General features: G+C 41.9%; 1 protein-coding gene and 2 long non-coding RNA genes across 3 annotated transcripts in view; all 3 read left to right on the top strand.

The window, feature by feature from the left end:
* Positions 1 to 19,040, top strand: part of LOC148641425 (uncharacterized) — a 173,520-nt gene that overhangs the window by 41,655 nt on the left and 112,825 nt on the right. The window lies entirely within an intron of this gene.
* LOC148641432 (uncharacterized) lies at positions 1,474 to 7,125 on the top strand. The gene is made up of 2 exons (XR_015929813.1): positions 1,474 to 6,064; positions 6,118 to 7,125. It is a non-coding gene; the product is annotated as an uncharacterized LOC148641432 (long non-coding RNA).
* On the top strand, positions 11,175 to 18,682 carry ube2l3b (ubiquitin-conjugating enzyme E2L 3b). The gene is made up of 4 exons (XM_088618659.1): positions 11,175 to 11,280; positions 13,717 to 13,812; positions 15,213 to 15,399; positions 15,730 to 18,682. Exons 1-4 carry the CDS (start codon positions 11,254 to 11,256, stop codon positions 15,882 to 15,884), a joined length of 465 nt encoding a protein of 154 aa, XP_088474785.1. The 5' UTR covers positions 11,175 to 11,253; the 3' UTR covers positions 15,885 to 18,682.

The following is a 19,040-nucleotide window of genomic DNA, read 5'->3' as shown; positions in this document are numbered from 1 at the left end:
TATATAGAAACTTCGACTGATACATTACAAATATCCTACCTAATTCTCGGAGCTATATGATTGGTTTACTGTAGACACCCTGCTCTGTACCTCCCTGATGCAGAGCCTATCTCTGAAGCAAGGGGCTCAAATTGTGATTAAACAGTACTTGAAAGGGAGGCAATATTTAAATATAATTTGTACCATCATTGGGTATATACAGTAGACAAGAAAATCTGAAGGCTTTGGTTTTATAGCTTGAAAAGATTGAATACTGTCATACTGTGACTCAAAAGAATGAAACACAAAATACATGCTTTCTGAATTCTTGGGGGTCACTTACATTTTATGATGGTGATATTAGCAGTGTATAATTTTAAATTCTGTTTAGTTTAAAAAAAATTCAAAGCACTCTCCAATGGTGTGCACTTTATATCTCCTACTGAAGAACAAATGTCCAAATGTCACAATACCTGAATGAATATTTGAATGAATTCTGCAGCTCTGCTACTGAGTTTGAGAAGACCTGATTGCACATTTATGTAGAGCCTGGATTTAATTAGATTCAGAAGGCCATAATCATAAAATCTCGGACTATACTCATGCAAATAATCTGGACATAGACAACTTCATTGGATTATGTTTGAAGTGGACAACCTTAAGGTCCACTCTAAATTTCACAGAGATTCTGTTCATTTCATAAAATTGCGAGTTATGCACTGATGTAGAGTAGTTTTATTTAACACACAACCCATAGAGCTCTGGACGTATATAAAGCTATGAACTCTTGCAAACTGGCACAAATGGAGAGGCTGAGCACCAGATGCTCAGATAGTCTCCTCTTCTGAAGACAACAACACAGACCACATGGTGAGTGCCTCTTACTGGTTCCCCAATACCAGCAGCAACCTTAGCTTTCCAGGAGGTCTCCCACCCAGGTACTGACCAGGCTCACACCTGCTGTGCTTCAGTGGGCTGCCAGTTAGGAGTTGTAGGGTGTTATACTGTAGCTGCTCAACACTCTGCTCTCCTCCCCACTGAGAGCTGGTGTGTGGGGAGTGTACTGGTGCACTCTGGCTGCCGTCTCATCACCCAGGTGGGGCTGCACACTGCTGGTGGTGGAGGGGATCCCCATTACCTGTAAAGTGCCTTGAGTGGAGTGTCCAGAGGAGCACTATTTAAGTGATAGGAATTATTATAATATTATCTTATTAATTAGGCATTAATGTGGTTTGGTTGTTTTTCTTATTTTCAGAATTCAACTAACCCTCTTCACTTTTATCTGTGAAATCCTTCCTTTTTATCTGGGGGATTTAATTGTGAAGAAGATAAGAGAGACGCCCGGGAAGTGAAATCACAATATCATTTCTTGTTTGTATGCAGTCTAGTGGCTTGACGTAGGCTTTGGGCTCAAATATATATAAAGATGCTGCCTGTCCTTGGTCAGTAAGATAAGGGGCATGTATTTGGTAAGCTGGCTGTATGCCCAACTATTTTCTAGTCTGCAACTTAGATATAATTAATTGGCAGGTGTTGCTGTTTTATCATTTGTTTAGAATATGTCATAGTAACTCTTTGTGTTTTAAGGTATAAAGGACCATCTTCAGCTACTTATTTGTTAAGTCTGGTGGTCGCAAGCCAGACTTCCATATGCATATGAATAAAGGGACTTCTGCTTCACAGACACCTGAACTTTGTCATTTGTTTGACACTACAATTTGGCGCTGCGAGCAGGGTACTCCCAGCTGAGGGGACTCTGACAGAGAGGTGGAGAGGAAAAGCTAGGCGGTCGCTTCTAAAAAGAGGTAAGGACTCCTCTTTTCTAAAAAGTCCCTTATCGTCTCCATGTTGCTGTCGAGGGTTTTTCTGAAGCTGAAGCGAGTATAAAAGAAAAATGAGTTTATGGTGTATGTGTTTGTAGACGCCTGTTTTGTGAAGGTGGGTAGAAAAAGAAGGATTGCTGAAGGAATAGTGTCTCGCCCTGCGGTAAAACCGGGTGTTGTATCCTGGTCTGGTGTTGTATCCCGATACACGGAAAAATCCAGGTGTTGTATCCTGGTACACGACTGCAGTACGGCTAAGGGTAGTAACTCATACTGTACTCGCAGAAGAGCCGATTGTGGTAACTCGATTCAAGTGTGTTATTAAAGCCAAGATTTTGAACCTGGTCCGTGTTCCCGAATTGTGATAGTTCGTCAGTTTGTCTCGACTGGGGGATTCCGCGGGGCGCGTGGGAGACGAGAACATGGTTTGGCGTGAAGAAAATGAGTGGAGGTGTCTGACTGGGTGTCAAAAAAAAAAGAAATGAGATTAATGCAAAGTGAGACTTAAAAAGAAATATGGACTGTCAGATGGAATTAAGGCTGAGCAGGAATGTAGAAAAGTGTATGAACAATGGGCGAAAAATAAACAGAGAAGGGTTTATTTTAGAGGAATATTTGAGAATTCAACAGAATATCATAGAGAAAACGGAATGGGATGAGATGCAAAAATCCCTGACGGAAAAGCTAAAAGCAATGGCTGAACGAAACGAAGTTATATCTGCAGAAAAAGCAAAAGAAGAAATAGAACGCCTTAAGAGAGAATCTGGGAGAAGGGTGGGAATTAGTGTGGAGATTTGTGAAAGAGCATTACCCACCGAAAACTGATTGGAGAAAAGTAACAGTAAGCATGTCAGCAGAAGCATGTCAGCAAAAGTAAGCATGTCAGCAGAAGGAAGTGAGGATGTTTCAGATTTTACAGAAAGGTTTATAACTTTACGGATAGTATACTCGGGGTTAGCCGATGAACAGGAAGTGAATGAAGATACTTATACAGTAATAAAACAAATTTACTTGAGTGGGTTAAAACCTGATGTTGCCAAGAATGTACAACTGTGCTTTCCTGATATTACGGAGAGCGTTGTCAGATTTGATTTAATAACTCGCGCAGCATGTATGCAGAGGTGCGAGCGCTGCAAATGGGAGGTAACAAGACTCCCAAGGAGGAGAAAAAGGAGCCACCAGTTTGTCACAATTATAGTGTATATTATATTAATATTATACTGAGATGTAAGACCCCTTCAAGAAAATAATGAGGACTGGGACAAATCTTTTGATTGGTCATATCCAGATGGGGGAAAAGGGGACAAAACCCCAAAGATAAAACTGCTAATAAGCTGGTGTGCAGTTCAAAAAAATTGCATTTCTTGGAGAAATTGTAAGAAAAGAGGCTTGATTTCACATTTAAAGAACATGTCAGAAGCTGTAACGTGAACTAATAGATTTAATCTATTTAAGCCCCTTTGTAGCCTTCCTAAGTTTATCTCAGGATTTAAATAAAAGTGAAATAATCTTACAGTGTGCAGTAACTGGGGGACACAGGAGCACAGTTGTCCTGTTTTTAGACTAAAACAGCATAAAGATGTGATATAAAGTTTTCTAACGGGTAACAGGAGGCTACAGGAGAAGGGGAACAAGGATTGTGTTTAAAACCGATACAAGCTGTCACATTGTGCTTGGGAAAAGATGTACAGTTTCAACTACTGATGTGGGTGGGGGACACCCCAGACCTATTGGGCTAGGATGCCCTGCAGCATTTATAAGGAATTTCTGTATGAAATAGCATTTATGTGAACTACCTCAGTAGAGCTATGTGATATTGTGATTTTTTTACCTAATGAGGGAATCCGTAAGGCCAGGCTACTCCAAGTATTAGATCTTCGGACAGAAAAAAGGGTATAAAACCAACTACATGATAAAGCCAGGGTGAATGCCTTCTCAGAATGAGCTCGCCTAGTGACGAACTGGCTAAAGGGGGGTAGTGCAGTCTAAAGCAGCCATATCACCCTGTAACTCACAACTGGCAGCCCACTGAAGCTCAGCAGGTGTGAGCCTGGTCAGTACCTGGATGGGAGACCTCCGGGGAAAAACTAAGGTTGCTGCTGGAAGAGGTGTTAGTGGGGCCAGCAGGGGGTGCTCACCCTGCGGTCCATGTGGGTCCTATTGCCCCAGTATAGTGACGGGGACACAATACTGTAAACAGGCGCTGTCCTTCGGATGAGACGTAAAACCGAGGTCCTGACTCTCTGTGGTCATTAAAAATCCCAGGACGTTTCTCGAAAAGAGTAGGGATGTAACCCCGGTGTCCTGGCCAAGTTTCCCATTGGCCCTTACCAATCATGGCCTCCTAATAATCCCCCTCTATGAATTGGCTACATTACTCTGCTCTCCTCCCCACTAATAGCTGGTGTGGGGAGCATTCTGGCGCACTATGGCTGCCGTCGCATCATCCAGGTGGGGCTGCACACTGGTGGTGGTGGAGGGGATCCCCATTACCTGTAAAGCGCTTTGAGTGGAGTGTCCAGAAAAGCGCTATATAACTGTAAGCAATTATTAATTATTATGATTATTATTATTAAAGACAAAATTGCCTTGACACCTGCTGCAGAAACCATTTTTAATGTTTTGAAACAAGCTTTCTTGCAGGCACTGGCCCTGGGCTGGATTCCCTCAGACGGATCATCTGTATGTAATCTGTATGTCAGTGAAAGAAATGGGTTGTGAGCTGCTGTGCTGGTGCAGGCGCATGGAGGTAGGCATCGTCTGGTGGGTTATTATTATTCAGGACCCCTTGATGCGGTGGCCAAGGTGCCTTGTTTATGTGTTGTGCAGGCTACCTGCCTGGCTGTATAAACTGTGAATAATCTGGTGTAGAACCAGCAGACCGAATTAAAAGATTTAATTGAAATTTGTAAATATGCTAAATGGAAAATTGTAGTGATTTATATAGACTCTATATATACATTTGGTGTATGCCACAATTTTGGATGGCGGTGGAGGAATAGGGATTTCCTCAACACGGCAGGGACTCCAGTTAAGAATGCTGGGTTTGTCTCTGAACTGTTAGACGCTTTGCAGCTACTGACTGAAGTAGCTGTGGTAAAGTGTAAATCACATAATAAAGAAATGTTTCCAGTAACTCGAGGGAACAACTTTGCAGATGCAGCTGTCAGGTGAGCAGTCCTGGTAGAACAGGAGTCTGAGACCCCTGTGAAACCTCTGTTGGTGTAAAGGGGACAGCTACAGGACAGTCAGGCTGAGGCCTCTAAAGTAGAGAAGTGGACATGGTTAGAAAAGAATGTGGGGCTGCATGATGATTGGGTGTGGGGCTGCCAGCACACTGGGCGCCCTGCATGCCCTCACAGCCTAATACCCAGAACTGGGTGGGGACCGGGTTTGAAGCAGTAGCCACTTATGTGTTATCTCGATGTGATGCTTATCAAAGGAACTCAACTACTGATCAGGTGTGGGTGCTACAGCACAAAAGGCCTGCTCCTGAGGAACCTTTCATGCACTGGCAAATTGACAATTGTAAAGGGAAGCCTGGGCTCTTATAATCTGTTTTCCCAGTGTGTTGCTGCCACTGCCTCTGTGTCTACCAAACACTTGATGATGGAGATAAGCCCACGTTGGACACTGCCCTGCCGCTTGTATAATGATGAAGGGACGCACTTCACAGGGCAAGTGTGTCAGGCTGTGGCTGCATTGTTTGGGGTGAGATGGACTACGATCACCCTCAGTCTGCTGGAACAGTGGAACGAAGGAACAGAACTCTGAAAGATCGACGAAACATCAGACTGAAGGAACACCATGGGTAGATGCTCTGCCTGCTGTCCCGTGTAGCCTGCGGGCTGGATCAAACAGAACCGTGTAACAGAGCCTGTTTGATATCATCACGGGCCAACCAACGAAACTTCCTGGAGGCCAAATCTGGCTAATGGATCATTGAATTTGCTATCTCATTCTCTATTGTAGTATTGTAGGTTGCTAATTGAAGCAGTGCACTGGGCTGGTGAACAGGTGCTGGACGCTTGGAGACCTCCAGTAGAGGGAAGACATGACCTGATACCTGGCAAGTGGGTGTGGGTGAGGAAGATATATCCTGCCAGATGTTGCAACCCCACTGGGGAGGGACCATATCAAGTGCAACTGACTACCGATTCTGCCATCTGAGTGACAGGATGAGATCGCTAGATCTACGCGTCACACTGCCACAGAGCCACTGCACCAGAGACTGAGTGAACATTAATTATTATGTTGTTACTGTTTCTGTGTTTGTTGAGCTTCCTGAGGCGGGGTCGACAGTGTGCCTGTTAAGTGAAAGGATTTTTACTTTGATAAATGGGGATATGGAATCAATAATTTATCAATCAGCTACAAATAATAATCAGAGCTCATGTTGGGTTTGTATTGCTATAAAAGATGCTCATGGGAGTAATCCCGTTTGATTTATTTAGGTTTATTGGCATGGGTAAATAGTTCTGCTTTTAGTCTGAGTGTAACTTAAATGTATTAGAATGGAACGAACCGTATGCTCCCTGCTATAATCACAGTTCTTGGCCATCCTCTATTAGGGTGATAGACAGTGGTTTAGGTGAGCGAAGACTAAGCAGTACTTGTTTTCCAGACAATTCTGAGCATATTAATGACTTGGCACAACAAGTGTCAAAAAAATTGGGGCATTGGTGTGTGGCTACAGTTTGTGCTAGGAACATGGGGAGGGTCTCTGGTTCAATACATATTTGTGGGTCTAGTATTATTCGTTATGATCGAATTGTTAATATGCTGCTTGGAAAAAAATGTGGACTAAAGCTGCTACTTCTGTGCTAATTGTACGCCCTGAAGGGATCACGAAGGTCAAAAATGATTTCATGGGAAAGGTCTCTACATCTCTTATCTAGTGGTAGAACCTTATTGGTAGAACAATATGGTTCTAAGGAGGGACTGAAGAAGATAAGAGAGACGCCCGGGAAGTGAAATCACAATATCATTTCTTGTTTGTATGCAGTCTAGTGGCTTGACGTAGGCTTTGGGCTCAAACATATATAAAGATGCTGCCTGTCCTTGGTCAGTAAGATAAGGGGCATGTATTTGGTAAGCTGGCTGTATGCCCAGAATATGAAAAGAACTAACTGTTGTCTAGTCTGCAACTTAGATATAATTAATTGGCAGGTGTTGCTGTTTTATCATTTCTTTAGAATATGTCATAGTAACTCTTTGCGTTTTAAGGTATAAAGGACCATCTTCAGCTACTTATTTGTTAAGTCTGGTGATTGCAAGCCGGACTTCCATATGCATATGAATAAAGGGACTTCTGCTTCACAGACACCTGAACTTTGTCATTTGTTTGACACTACAATTGTTTGCAAAAATCAATTAAACTTAAAAACAGTGAAAGGGTATACTAATGTGAGAGAATTCGCACCTTTCATTAATGTCCTCTCACATGCTATGTTAGAGTCCTTCCTCCCGTAAACTTGTAATTATATTAATTTACTGTGAAAGCAGAAACAATGAAAAGAAAATATTCTTGTTACCAATTGGGGAGGTTACGAAACTGGTGCAAATCAGGAATTGATCGAGCAGTTTAGTCAATAAGTGAAATAATTATTCATAACCCCAACTTGTAAGTAATTTCTAGAAATATACCTGAGCAGTTGGTATAATCGGAGGTGCGTGAATTCTTTATTCTCTGGCACAGCTTTGTTGAGAGGAGTAATAATCCAGGCACACTAAGTTAAACAAATATTTATTACAATAACACAAGACACAAACTACATTACACACAACAAAACATACAACACCCAAGTTACTCTATGTACAGTATTTACAAACAAGGCGTTTCAGTGGCCTAACATTCTGGTTGCCCAGAAAACCCCAGACCGCTACTAAGCGTGAAACTCTTAATGCCTACAGAGGCCACACAAGAGATGAGCTGCCCTCTAACGAAATACAAAGCAACCTGCAGTGAAATCTCTCTCTCTGTACCCCGGATGCCACAAAATAAATGGGAGCCTATATCCCTATCCATAAGAATGTCCCCTAAGCAGGAAAGACGTTTCTAACTTAGGTATCTTTTTCCCAGGAAACCCAGGTTCCCTAAAAACACAGAATAGCAGGCTCTCTCTAACCGGGTTCGAATACTCGGCTCCAGTCAGGTTTGGTTAGGATGATCATGAAGTGGGGGCTCAAGCTTCAAGTCCCAACTTCTCTGGACTCCTCTCTCTTCTCCTTGTTGCAGCTTCTTGTTCTTCTTCCCTCTTCTCCTTCTTGTGCTCTTAATGTGATCTCTTGTGTGTGTCTGTACTGCTCCCTGATAATCATTAATCATTAATCCACAACTTCCCCAGGTATACTAAGGTAAACTTTACAATGGTTTCTGCTAAAGTGACTCCCCAGACCTCAGCAAACATCCTCTCTGCCTTGAAGTTAGAAGAGATCACTCTTCCAAGATGTGGACTGTGGGAGCACCTGGAGGAAACCCACCTCACAGGGAAGAACATACAAACTCCACACAGACCGCACGCCAAATCCAGAATTGTATCCAGGGCTGCATTGCTGTAAGGCACCAATGCTGACCACTGTCCCACAGTGCTGCCCTCTTGTAAAATTGTAAGTTATTAAAATGAGCATCATCATCACATAACATAAAAACAATTACAGATGAGAGGAGGTCAACTTGTCATCCTGTAAAGCGCTTTGAGAAGCCACCTTTAAAGGCGCTGTATAAAATAAAGTTTATTATTATTATTATGATCATCTAGCTTCAGACATTAATGTGGAATACTGGATAAAGTAGTACTGTTACTGTTATATACTGTAGTATAAAGGTGGAGTAGCAACATGTGGTATGATAATATGATGGTTTAGTTTCAATACCCAGGTGAGGCAAAAAAGTTGAAGCAGTTCAGTTCTTAAAACCTAAGATTGATCAGAACTACAGAATTAAAGAGATAGAATTATATATGTATTTGAATTTTGCAGTAAAAGTAAGAATGCATGAAAAATTACAGTTCTTTTCAGTTTACCTTAAAACGCTTAGGTTTGATGAATCAAAGTAGCTAGACTTACAGCACATGTCTGTGCTTAATTAGTGTTTTTTCAACGATTCGCCTTCAAAAAAAGTGGGGAACCCCCAGAAAGGGCTTCTCACACCCTTAATGGGTGCAGGCATCCGAGGTTAAGATCCACTGTTGCTGGCAGTCTTTATAAATGTCCTAATTTCATTTACAGTAATTGTATAAATGGGATTATTGGATAGAAACGTTTATGGTACAGGAGCCACGGACCCTACATTTTGAGCTGCAAAACAGTGCCATGTTCCAAATCATGTGGAAAAACAGAATAAAACAGAAACATGATCAGTTGTGTTGACTTTTTGCTCTAAATACTGTTACTTGTTTACTGTTCATGAGCATGTGGCAATGCAGTGATTTTTATCTATATATATCTATATATGTTCGCCTGTATAACTGAAATGTGCCTGTTATAATATTCTACACACCACATCAATCATTATGAGGTGGTTACAAGCCCTTCTGCAAAGCATTATTTGCAAGCTTGGGACTGTGCGACCTCTTGTGGAGATTGTTAAAAAGACAGCTTCCCCAGGGGCCTGCAGTATGTTCATCCACAAAACTGTAAATCACAATTGATTTCATTTGTCAGGCACGTTTCACCCAACAGGATGCTAAAGCGCTTCAAATATGGAGGAAGACCCATATCATTCACCAGTGCACTGAAGTACCCATCTAGGTGAGACATTGTCACCCTTTTACACAGGTTGTCCGCTACACAGCAGTTCAAGCTGAGAAGTGAGAATCTACAATTTGGAAATGAAATGAATATCCATCCATCCATTTTCTAACCTCTTCTACCATTTCATTTTCCAGAAGCCAGCTAACTTACCAATAGGTCTAGGGTGAGGGAGGAAACTGAAACAACTGGAGGAAACCTATGCAAGCTCTGGGAGAACATGCAAACTCCACACAGACAGCACCCCAGGAATTGAACTCGGGGTCCAAGCACTGCGTTGCAGGAGTGCTAACCGCTGTGGCACCCGTAAAAATGAACAATGAAAACAAATCGAGAACAAGTATTTCATTCTTCATGAAAGTCTCCATTTTCCCATGCAGCTGGGAAAGAGCTAAGAGCTCACTAGCCGTTTGATCTGGGCCTTGTGGGTTGATGTGTTGGTTGTGGATTTATAATACAATGAGTCAGACTCACAGAAGGTCACAGCTTCACAGCACTCACATGGATCTGCAGTCAATGTGAACAGAAAGCTGATCGGTCTGCACTATGAGGTCAAATAGTTCCAGCATTTAGTTTCGACAATTTTTTTAGAAATCTTCTTTTCCTTTGAAACCAATGAAAGTACAAATCTGAAACTTCACACAAAATGTGACCAGGACTTAGACTTCTTCTGGACAGGGGGATTAGATAAGATCACTTTATAAGATACGATCACTTTATTGGCCATATACAATTTCTTGTATTAGGAATGTGTCTTTTCGCAGACCCCAGCTTGTTCTCCATGAGACACACAGACAGGGAGAGAGAAGCTGGGGGTCAGAGCGCAGGGTCAGCCATTTATACAGCACCCCTGGAGCAGCTGGGGTTAAGGGCCTTGCTCAGGAGCCCAACGGAGTAGGATTCCTCTGCCGGCCACAGGATTTGTTAAGACGTGAGGTACGGACTCTTGTTGATCTAAGTGATATCACAGTCCTATGCTGCTTGTATTGGCGCAGTGCTGGGCATTTCTGCCTTTATTATGTGATTATCACATTATGGCAAACACGCAAGGTGCATTGCCAATTGGAAAACAATCTGGAATATATAAACTGGGGCTGGTTATCACACCCCAGACAAGTTGCTACATTAAAAAATATAGCTGCTGTTAGCCGCTTAACTTTCAGGTAGGCTTATCTTTGCATGTGTTGCTATGAGAATTATAGTCCACAACCTACTAATGTTGATTTGTCACATAAAAAAGTTACAAATAAAAGGAGGCCATTCAGCCCACCAAAGGTTGCGGAGGACCTGAAGCCTATCCCAGCAAGCAATGGGCTCAAGGCAGAACACTGCCTGGACAGGACACCAGTCCATTGCAGGCCAGACACACAGACACAAACACAGACTCTCACACGCTCTCACCGAAGCCCAATTTTCCTTGAAGGAAACCTGTGTGAACGCGGAGAGAACATGCAAACTCCACACAGACCGCACCCCTGGTCCAGTATTGAACCCAGGGCCCCCATGCGACAAGGCAGAAATGCCAACCACTGCGCCAAATACCAGCGGCGTAGGACTGTGACAGCATTTAGATCAATAAGAGTCCGTATCTCGTGTCTTTACCAAACTGGCATATGCGTTTAATAGCAGTGCAGGAAGTGCAATAGCTTTAGCCGCCCTGCCGCCGCCGTGTATTCTGGGAGTAGTCAGTAGATCCAAGATGGCGGCGAGCAGGAGGCTGCACAAGGTAAGTCTCCTGATCTATTTTATTTTTGTTAGTAAAATAAAAAAAATAGGCCGGGATTCGATCGCTACGATCGGTAATACCTAACATTTTATCGATGTGGATGTTCCTAAACACAATTCGAGGACAATATGTCTCCGTTTTTAAGATGGTGGTGTTGCTGTGGTGAACGAGTGGCTAAATATATTGTCTGACAGCGAGTGAGGAACCACCGGCATTATTAGGCCGGAGATGAAGAGAGCGGTTTTTGCGGATTAAGCAACTCATTTTCCTCCATATCGAAGCTCGGAAAGTGTCTGTTAGTTAATGATACACGTTCATGAGCGTCTTGTGAACCCCGGGCGCCCCTTTAAAATAAGTTTGCTTTGATTCTTTTGAGGTAGACGGCCGCCTTGAATGTTGAATACACAGAAAGGACGCTTGGGTTACTTTCTGACACACAGGAAGTGCAGTCTTATTGTCTGAATCATTGTGGGATTATTACTTGAACTCCGAACCGCAGCGGTTCGAGTTGAAAACTGTTTTAAAACCGGCCGGTTTCGACTTTTTCACCGTGTTAACGACCCGGTTGTTGAGGCGAAATTAAAACCCAGAAAATCCGGGGCTGTAGGTATCGATACGTCATAGTTTACATAATTCGTATAAGTCATCTTGACACTGTTATCGGACTGCCGATGGCTATGACAACATAAATCGGTCGGTCGTTTTTTTTTTTTACCCGATCACTAATTATATTATGTATTTTGAAAGCGATATATGTTTTTTTTGGGGGGGCGCTTGTGTCACCGGTTACGTCGTTACCGGGACGGAACTGCTGCCCTTCCTTAAAATGCAAATAGAGCTCGGAAGTCGAGCTGTGAACTAAGCTATTTCTCTAAGGGTGTTTTTTTTTACGTCGCAACGAGTTCACCCAGCGACTAAGGGTGACGGTTTTTTCCCCCCACAGTTTTGAGGAAGCCTGGCACGGTAACTTTACAGTAGGGAGGTACGAGATACTGTATTGTGCTTTCAACCTCCCTTCTTCCAGCCTGCGTATCCGACAATTGTCATATTTACTTTCTACTTAATAGGAATCCCCCCCCCGTAAAGTCCTTCCTGCTCGACACCAGAAACAAAACCGAAAGTGGCGAAGCTGGTGTGAACGGCTGTGTCTGTTATCGCTGTATTTTTGGCCGCAGAATCGCGAGTCTTGCGGAACCCAAGCGTGGTGTCAGTTCGGTGCGGAGCAACAGGCTCTCGGGTTTCTTTAAATCTGTTCTTGGAAGATCAGTGCAACGGACGCGGGGAGATCAGTGCAAATAATTTTTAAAAAATGGTCGAGAAAAATCTGCAAAATCTTTCAAAGTGAATTTATGTAAGAAAAAATTGTGCCTCGACGTGCTCAGCATCTGGTGCAGTAACAACATTAAATCAAACTAAGTCTCCCCTTAGAGTATATGTGCATGTTGGAAAATTGATGAAAGGGAGGAGGGGGATCTGAATGTGTAGGACGTTTGTGTGTTTAGCTGAGCAGATTGTCCTGTGTCAAACTAGGGGGGATTCTTTTTCTGCTTAGCAGCGTCTGGTGTCTTTGCCTGAGAGGTACTGAGAGGCCTTCGCATCATGATGGTTCATTTTGATCTGTGCGGCTGGTTTCTGGTGTCTGTCATTAGAGTCAGGAAGTAGGTTCAGAAAGTCCAGAACATCCTCAGGGATCCTCCATGCTGTTTTCCATGGCTGGCAGTGTGATTCGTACACGTGTTAACTGAGCCACACTGTCTGAAACATGTCTTAGAGGTACGGGTCTTCGTTGAGGTCCAAGCAGATCTGGTTTGACTCTTGGTACCCCCCATATGTAATCTTTTGCTTATAAAACAATGGCTTTGGTTAGCACTTTTTATGCTCATATACAGAATTAGCTTTGCAATGTCATCACAGGCTCATTGGCATTCTGGTGGAATAGAGATATTAAAATGTGAGCTTGCCTTTGGAATTTACCATTCCCTCTTAACGTGACACAGATCGCTGTTTCATGGGTCCAGCTTTGTGACCCATTTCTTCTTAGAAATGTTAGAATCAGATACAATTGCTGTTTGTAGTAGTAATCAGGTTCTGAAAAAAAACGATGAAAGAGATTCCTTGATCAGAAAAGGTGTTTGTGTTATTTCGTTGTTTGTCTTTAATTCCAGCTTGTATGAGATCAATTAGCTGCTTAAACCCGTACAGGTATGATTCGCCAAATACCCTCCTCTGATCTGCAGATTTGATTTTTTTTTTTATCTTGTGCTTTCTGCCTGTAGTTAAGGGGAAATTGTCTGTTACCAAAACCACTGGAAAAAGAATCAGATGAGGATGAATAACTTGAAACAGGGGGTGCTGCATCGCTTCATGTGGAAGAATTGCAATAAAACAAGTGTGTCTTCAGTAGCTGATCAGTTGTTTTCTTGTTTTCTTTTTAAGGAGCTTGATGAAATCCGCAAATCTGGAATGAAAAATTTCCGTAACATCCAAGTTGATGACTCAAACATATTGACCTGGCAAGGCCTTATTGTTCCTGTAAGTATTCAGTCACTTTAGAAATGTTCAAGTAGATAACAGGGGAATTTAAGGACAGAGCAGTTGCAAAGTGCTGTCTGCCCCTTACGATGCTCAGGGTTCAACTGCTACCATTTTCTCAGTAGTGTGAGGCAATCAGACTTCATTGTACAGGCTGTTGTTTCAGTGTTGTTGGTTTTCTTTCTTTTCACTTTTCAGTTTCTTAACCAAGAGGTATCAATTAGTTTTCCAAAGCAAAAGCTTGTAAACAATCGGAGTCAGATGTCTGAGCTCATCCCCTTTGTCCTCCCAATTTTGTTCCATAAAAGGCACTGAAAACTAGTGTGCCCGGCATTTTTTATTTGAAGCTAGTAACCCTTTTCTAAAATATTCCTAAATGCCCATGCCCCATTGCAATGGCCAGTTTTGGTGTTTTGTTTTCGCCTGTGTTTTGGTATGTTGCCTACTGCCAGGAAGTAATCACTGCCAGCTCTGTACAATGATGCCATGCCAAAAAAGGAAAGAAAAAATGTGATGCATGCAATGAAGGTCTTTTCTGTTAGCATTTGTTCGCAGAAAATGGAAGTCACATTATTAAATTGTTCGTTCTTCATAGATCACACATGCCTGCTTTTGACCTAGTCCTTCCACAGTACTGTTCCCGCACACAATAAGAGCTGAGGTTGAGCTGCTTTTGCGGTTGTCCACATTTCGTCACGCACAACTGCTTGGTTGCGTATGCAAAGAATCCCAATTCATTTGCAGTGGAAACAAGCGTGAAATGTAGCATCAAGTAGTTAATTTATATTAACAACAATAATATTAAGTCATTGGATTTCACATTGTATAGGTCCATGAGGAAATTGGGCAGTGATGCAGGAATGGATATGCTCTGGGTGGGGGCGGGGAACACTGTTTCCAGTTTCTAGTTCCTTAAAAATATCTTGAGTGGCTCAACCTGTAAAGGCACTTGCATGGAACTCTGTGGTTGGGATGCGCAGCTCTCACTGTCAGGCAATGTGGAGCTTGTGCTCCGACAGGTGGGAATATCAAAGGAAATGCTTTCCCAACTCTGGGTTCTCCTCACGGGCAAAAAGGAATATGGCCATTAAACCAAGTGGATAATAACAATTTTCAGCTCCAGAATTAATTAGATCGTTTTCTGTTGTAAAGGAACAAGCAATAGGTTAATTCCATGCTGAAAAGAGAAGAAAGAAAATGCAACGTTTTGGCCGTGGAGCCTTCTGTAGGTTTTTTGTTGTAGTTCTAAGCTGAATGGCACGTGTATATATAAATTAGAGGTTCCAGAAGGAATCCGTCATTGATGGAAAACACTTCAACAACGCCCTCATGCGTTGTTATAACCTGTGTTGCCTGGTGCTTGACCTTTTTTTGCCCTGTGTGCCTGTGTCTTTCTGAAGGACAACCCTCCATACGACAAAGGAGCGTTCAGGATCGAAATCATCTTTCCTGCTGAGTATCCTTTTAAGCCCCCCAAGATCACTTTTAAGACAAAGATCTACCACCCCAATATCGATGAGAAGGGCCAGGTGTGTCTGCCAGTCATTAGTGCAGAGAACTGGAAGCCGGCTACCAAAACTGACCAAGGTAAGTGTGCACAGTTACTGTGGGGCGCCGTCAAACATGGGGATCAAAGTTCAAATCGTTTTAAAGACTGAAATTGCAGGTTTGTACTAAAGGTTGTTTTGTTTTTTTAAAATTGTAAACTCCAATTTTTGAAGGATTAATTGTACGATTTGTTACAGCAAGCATATATTTTTCGTTTACTTTCACGGAAGATTTGCTAGGCTGGTGTGCCCTCAGAAAATCAGGACCGAAACGGGCAGGATTGTGGTTTTTTTTTTTATTGCGGAGTCCTTTTCTGTTGGCACTGTGTTGCATATTCTAACACTTATGATTTTTTTTTTTCTGACATAGTTATCCAATCCCTCATCGCCCTGGTGAATGACCCCCAGCCAGAACACCCTCTGAGGGCTGACCTAGCAGAAGAGTACTCAAAGGACCGTAAAAAATTCTTTAAGAATGCAGAAGAGTTTACAAAGAAACATGGTGAAAAGCGACCAGTGGACTAATACTTGACAGTGTGACCCCCCCCCCACTCCACCCCCTGCCCCCCCCTCACACACACGTCATTCTAGCAAACCTGGAGCAGTGCATTTCAGTCGCACCTCAATCTCGAAGCAGGACTCTCTGTGGATCGCGCACAAGTGGCACCCTTTGGTGTCAGCTTGTGGCTGTTACTAACTTTCTACTGTTTTCTTAAAATCAAAAAAGGCAAAAAAAAACCTGGTTAGAAAATAACCTGTAAAGATGGGGATTACAAAAAAGTTTTAGTTCTGCTTTCCTTGTTTAAAAAAAATCACTGCTTCAGTAGCGTATGCATATGTGTCGCAGACATTTTTTTGACTAATGGTAACAAAGCCAGATATTAAGCCCTTCAGGAAACCAAACTTGTGGGAGTTATGTTAATCTTGTTTTTCTTCACTGTCCCATCTTCTGTGTTATATCCCTCCCCAAAACAACATGTCTTAGTAAAAAAAAAACAGCAAAAGTCCTGGAGGTGTGTGAGAAATGTTTCATATTTCTTTTTATATTTGCTTCTAAAGTTGCACTTGATCTGTGGAACTAGCCTTCTAACTTATCCTTACTTTCAGTTTGTAATATGCCGGATAATTGGATCTGCAGCCTAGTATCAATTTTGTCATCAATTCCAATGTGTCAAAAATAACAAAAGAAAAAATGTGGGATCGAACAGAATTTTAATAAGGTTTCTGTGCACTTCAATACATGGTTCTTCTCTCACAATTGTAACTGTATCCTTAGTAGTGCCGGCCAATTTGGTATTTCACAGCTTGCCATTAAACATGGTCATGGTAAGGTTATCCGAAACTTTTTAAGTGACGGGGCAGTAACAACACACACACAAAAAAAAACCCAACTGCATACTTTAACATTCAAAAAACGTTATTGGAGAATTTCTTAAATTGGAAAATAAAGTGAACAGATACTACCCTTAAATGCAAGCCCATGAGATGTAGATTTACAGAATAAATTCCTAAGACTAGGTAATATATATTTTTAATTCTAAAAATAATTGATCTAAATATCGGTAGAAATGTTTGCTTCGTATTTTGCCTCCTCCAAAAATTACATTAGCTAGTGTGCATCTTAGATCTTAAAGTATCTTAACTCCTTGTCAATAATCAGCTGTGTCTGGACTAAGCATTGTAGTTGTATGTGTTTAATGGTTAAGCATTTTTTCTTTTAGATTGTACTTCACTTATATTTATTTAAATAGGAATACACAGTGAAGTATTGAACTTTTGCATTGGCCCCTTTAATGAGTCTAATATGCTGCTTTCTTACATCTTTTTGTCCGTCAGCTTTTTTAGGTGGGAACTTGCTTTCTCGGGACTGTGTTTATGATGGCGACCATTTTTGTTTTTACCTGTACAATGGGGGGAGGGGGAACCCCCAGCATGCCAGCCATTACCAGAGCTGTCTGACTCGGTCCTCTCTTTTGTAAAGCTCAACGGAGCATGGGTTCTGACCAGCCCGGCACACAGCAGTCAATACAGCGACAGCAGTTCGATGATCAAGAAGTGAACAAGGGACAAAGGGGTGTTAAACTTAATTTTGCTGAATTTGGAAGAGGAACTGTAAATTAAGTGTCATCTGTAATTTGGCCCAATATTTGATAATAAAGTAGGCTAACCGTTCACTGTTGTTTCTGGTTTTGGCACTAAGGTCTTGGTTTCTTACCATTGGTTTAATAAACATTCTGATCAAAGGCTTGACTTAACACAGACATGCTAAGTTTCTGATTTGAGTCTCCTTCCCAGCTCCCTTTCTCTCTCTAATATAGCGTCTTGTTGAGGGAAGTAGAAAGACCATCAGCCATACTTAGGAAACGAGAAGGCAATAAATAATGGCAAGAATGAAGCTTTTGTTTTCTCAAGGATCTATTTCCTAGCAACTTGAAACAATGCCTCCTCACTGCAGAGAAAACTATTTTTATCTAGATCTGCCAGGATCTATCCTCCTGTCATCCTTTGCAAATCAGTGAAAATGTCCATGGATGGGGTGGTTTTCCCAAATCTTCTCTTAAGGTCATGAGGTATAATTACAGTCGCATATTTTTAGCCCCCAAACAAAAATAATCTGTGCTGGCTTAGACGGTTTAATTTTTTTTTTGTCTGAAGATGAACATTCCTTATTGCCATTACATTTGTGTTGCAATGATTTAATACTTCAACATAATTGTAATCATGTGACATACAGTAATTGCAGTTTAAAATAATATCCTATAAAACTAAGAACAAAGGCTCTTTTATATTCATGGTCTAAAATTTTTAAACATCGAGTGCCTGTATGGTGTGTACCCGGTATTGCTGAGGAATAAATTTTGGACCATGTAAGAGATTCAGTTTCACAGGTGGGGTTGATGAGTAACTCGATTTCACCTTTTATACGTAGGACAGTCTCATCTTTATTTTTATGTCCCGGGATTTCACAATTGCCCCCTTCCTTTTGTACGTATTTTCATTTCACCTAGACCTCAAATACGAAGTGAATTTGTGAAAAGGGCATTTTGTTCTTTTTTTTTTAAGGAAAGCGAGTTCAAGATATTTACACAAATCCAGGGTGTATTGATGGGGGGGTTCTCCAGGGGTGGACAAGGTATATAAGCACTGAACCTGTGGATGGAGGCAGGTCTAACTGTCCGGGTATCCTTTTACAGGTGTGTATAATTACATAGAACTACCACAGAGGGGAAGCATACTACAGATAGTACACAGGAGTAGATGTAAGGCACCTGGTCTTGTTTCTGGGCTGCACTATTAAACTATTAAACTTGGTTTTGACTGAAGTGTGGGTTTTGTCTGTTCTATGTTGGTAAGAAGGAAGAGTACTGTCCTGTCCTGTCGTGTCTGCCTTGCTGTAAGAATGCCTATGTGAAATTGCTTCCTGCAACACCACCCACAAGGAAGTAAATGAGCTCTTTATAGTGGAGATTATAGTGTGCAGTCCTGTACTTTCCAACCAAGGGCAGAAATCCATGAACACATTTTGTACTCCAGGCCAGTAAATTACTACAGAGCAACAGGATGGCAGGATTGTTACTAAACACGTTTGCAAACCAGTTGCAAGAGGTCTACACAGAATAGACCAGTTAGATTAACAGTTTTTGGACATATCCTGTAATTGTGGATCCGGTGTATGAATGG

The sequence above is a fragment of the Lepisosteus platostomus genome, chromosome 24 (assembly GCF_059453375.1).
Source record: "Lepisosteus platostomus isolate fLepPlt1 chromosome 24, fLepPlt1.hap1, whole genome shotgun sequence".
Classification (NCBI taxonomy): domain Eukaryota; kingdom Metazoa; phylum Chordata; class Actinopteri; order Semionotiformes; family Lepisosteidae; genus Lepisosteus; species Lepisosteus platostomus.
This window is presented reverse-complemented; position numbering and strand designations above follow the sequence as displayed.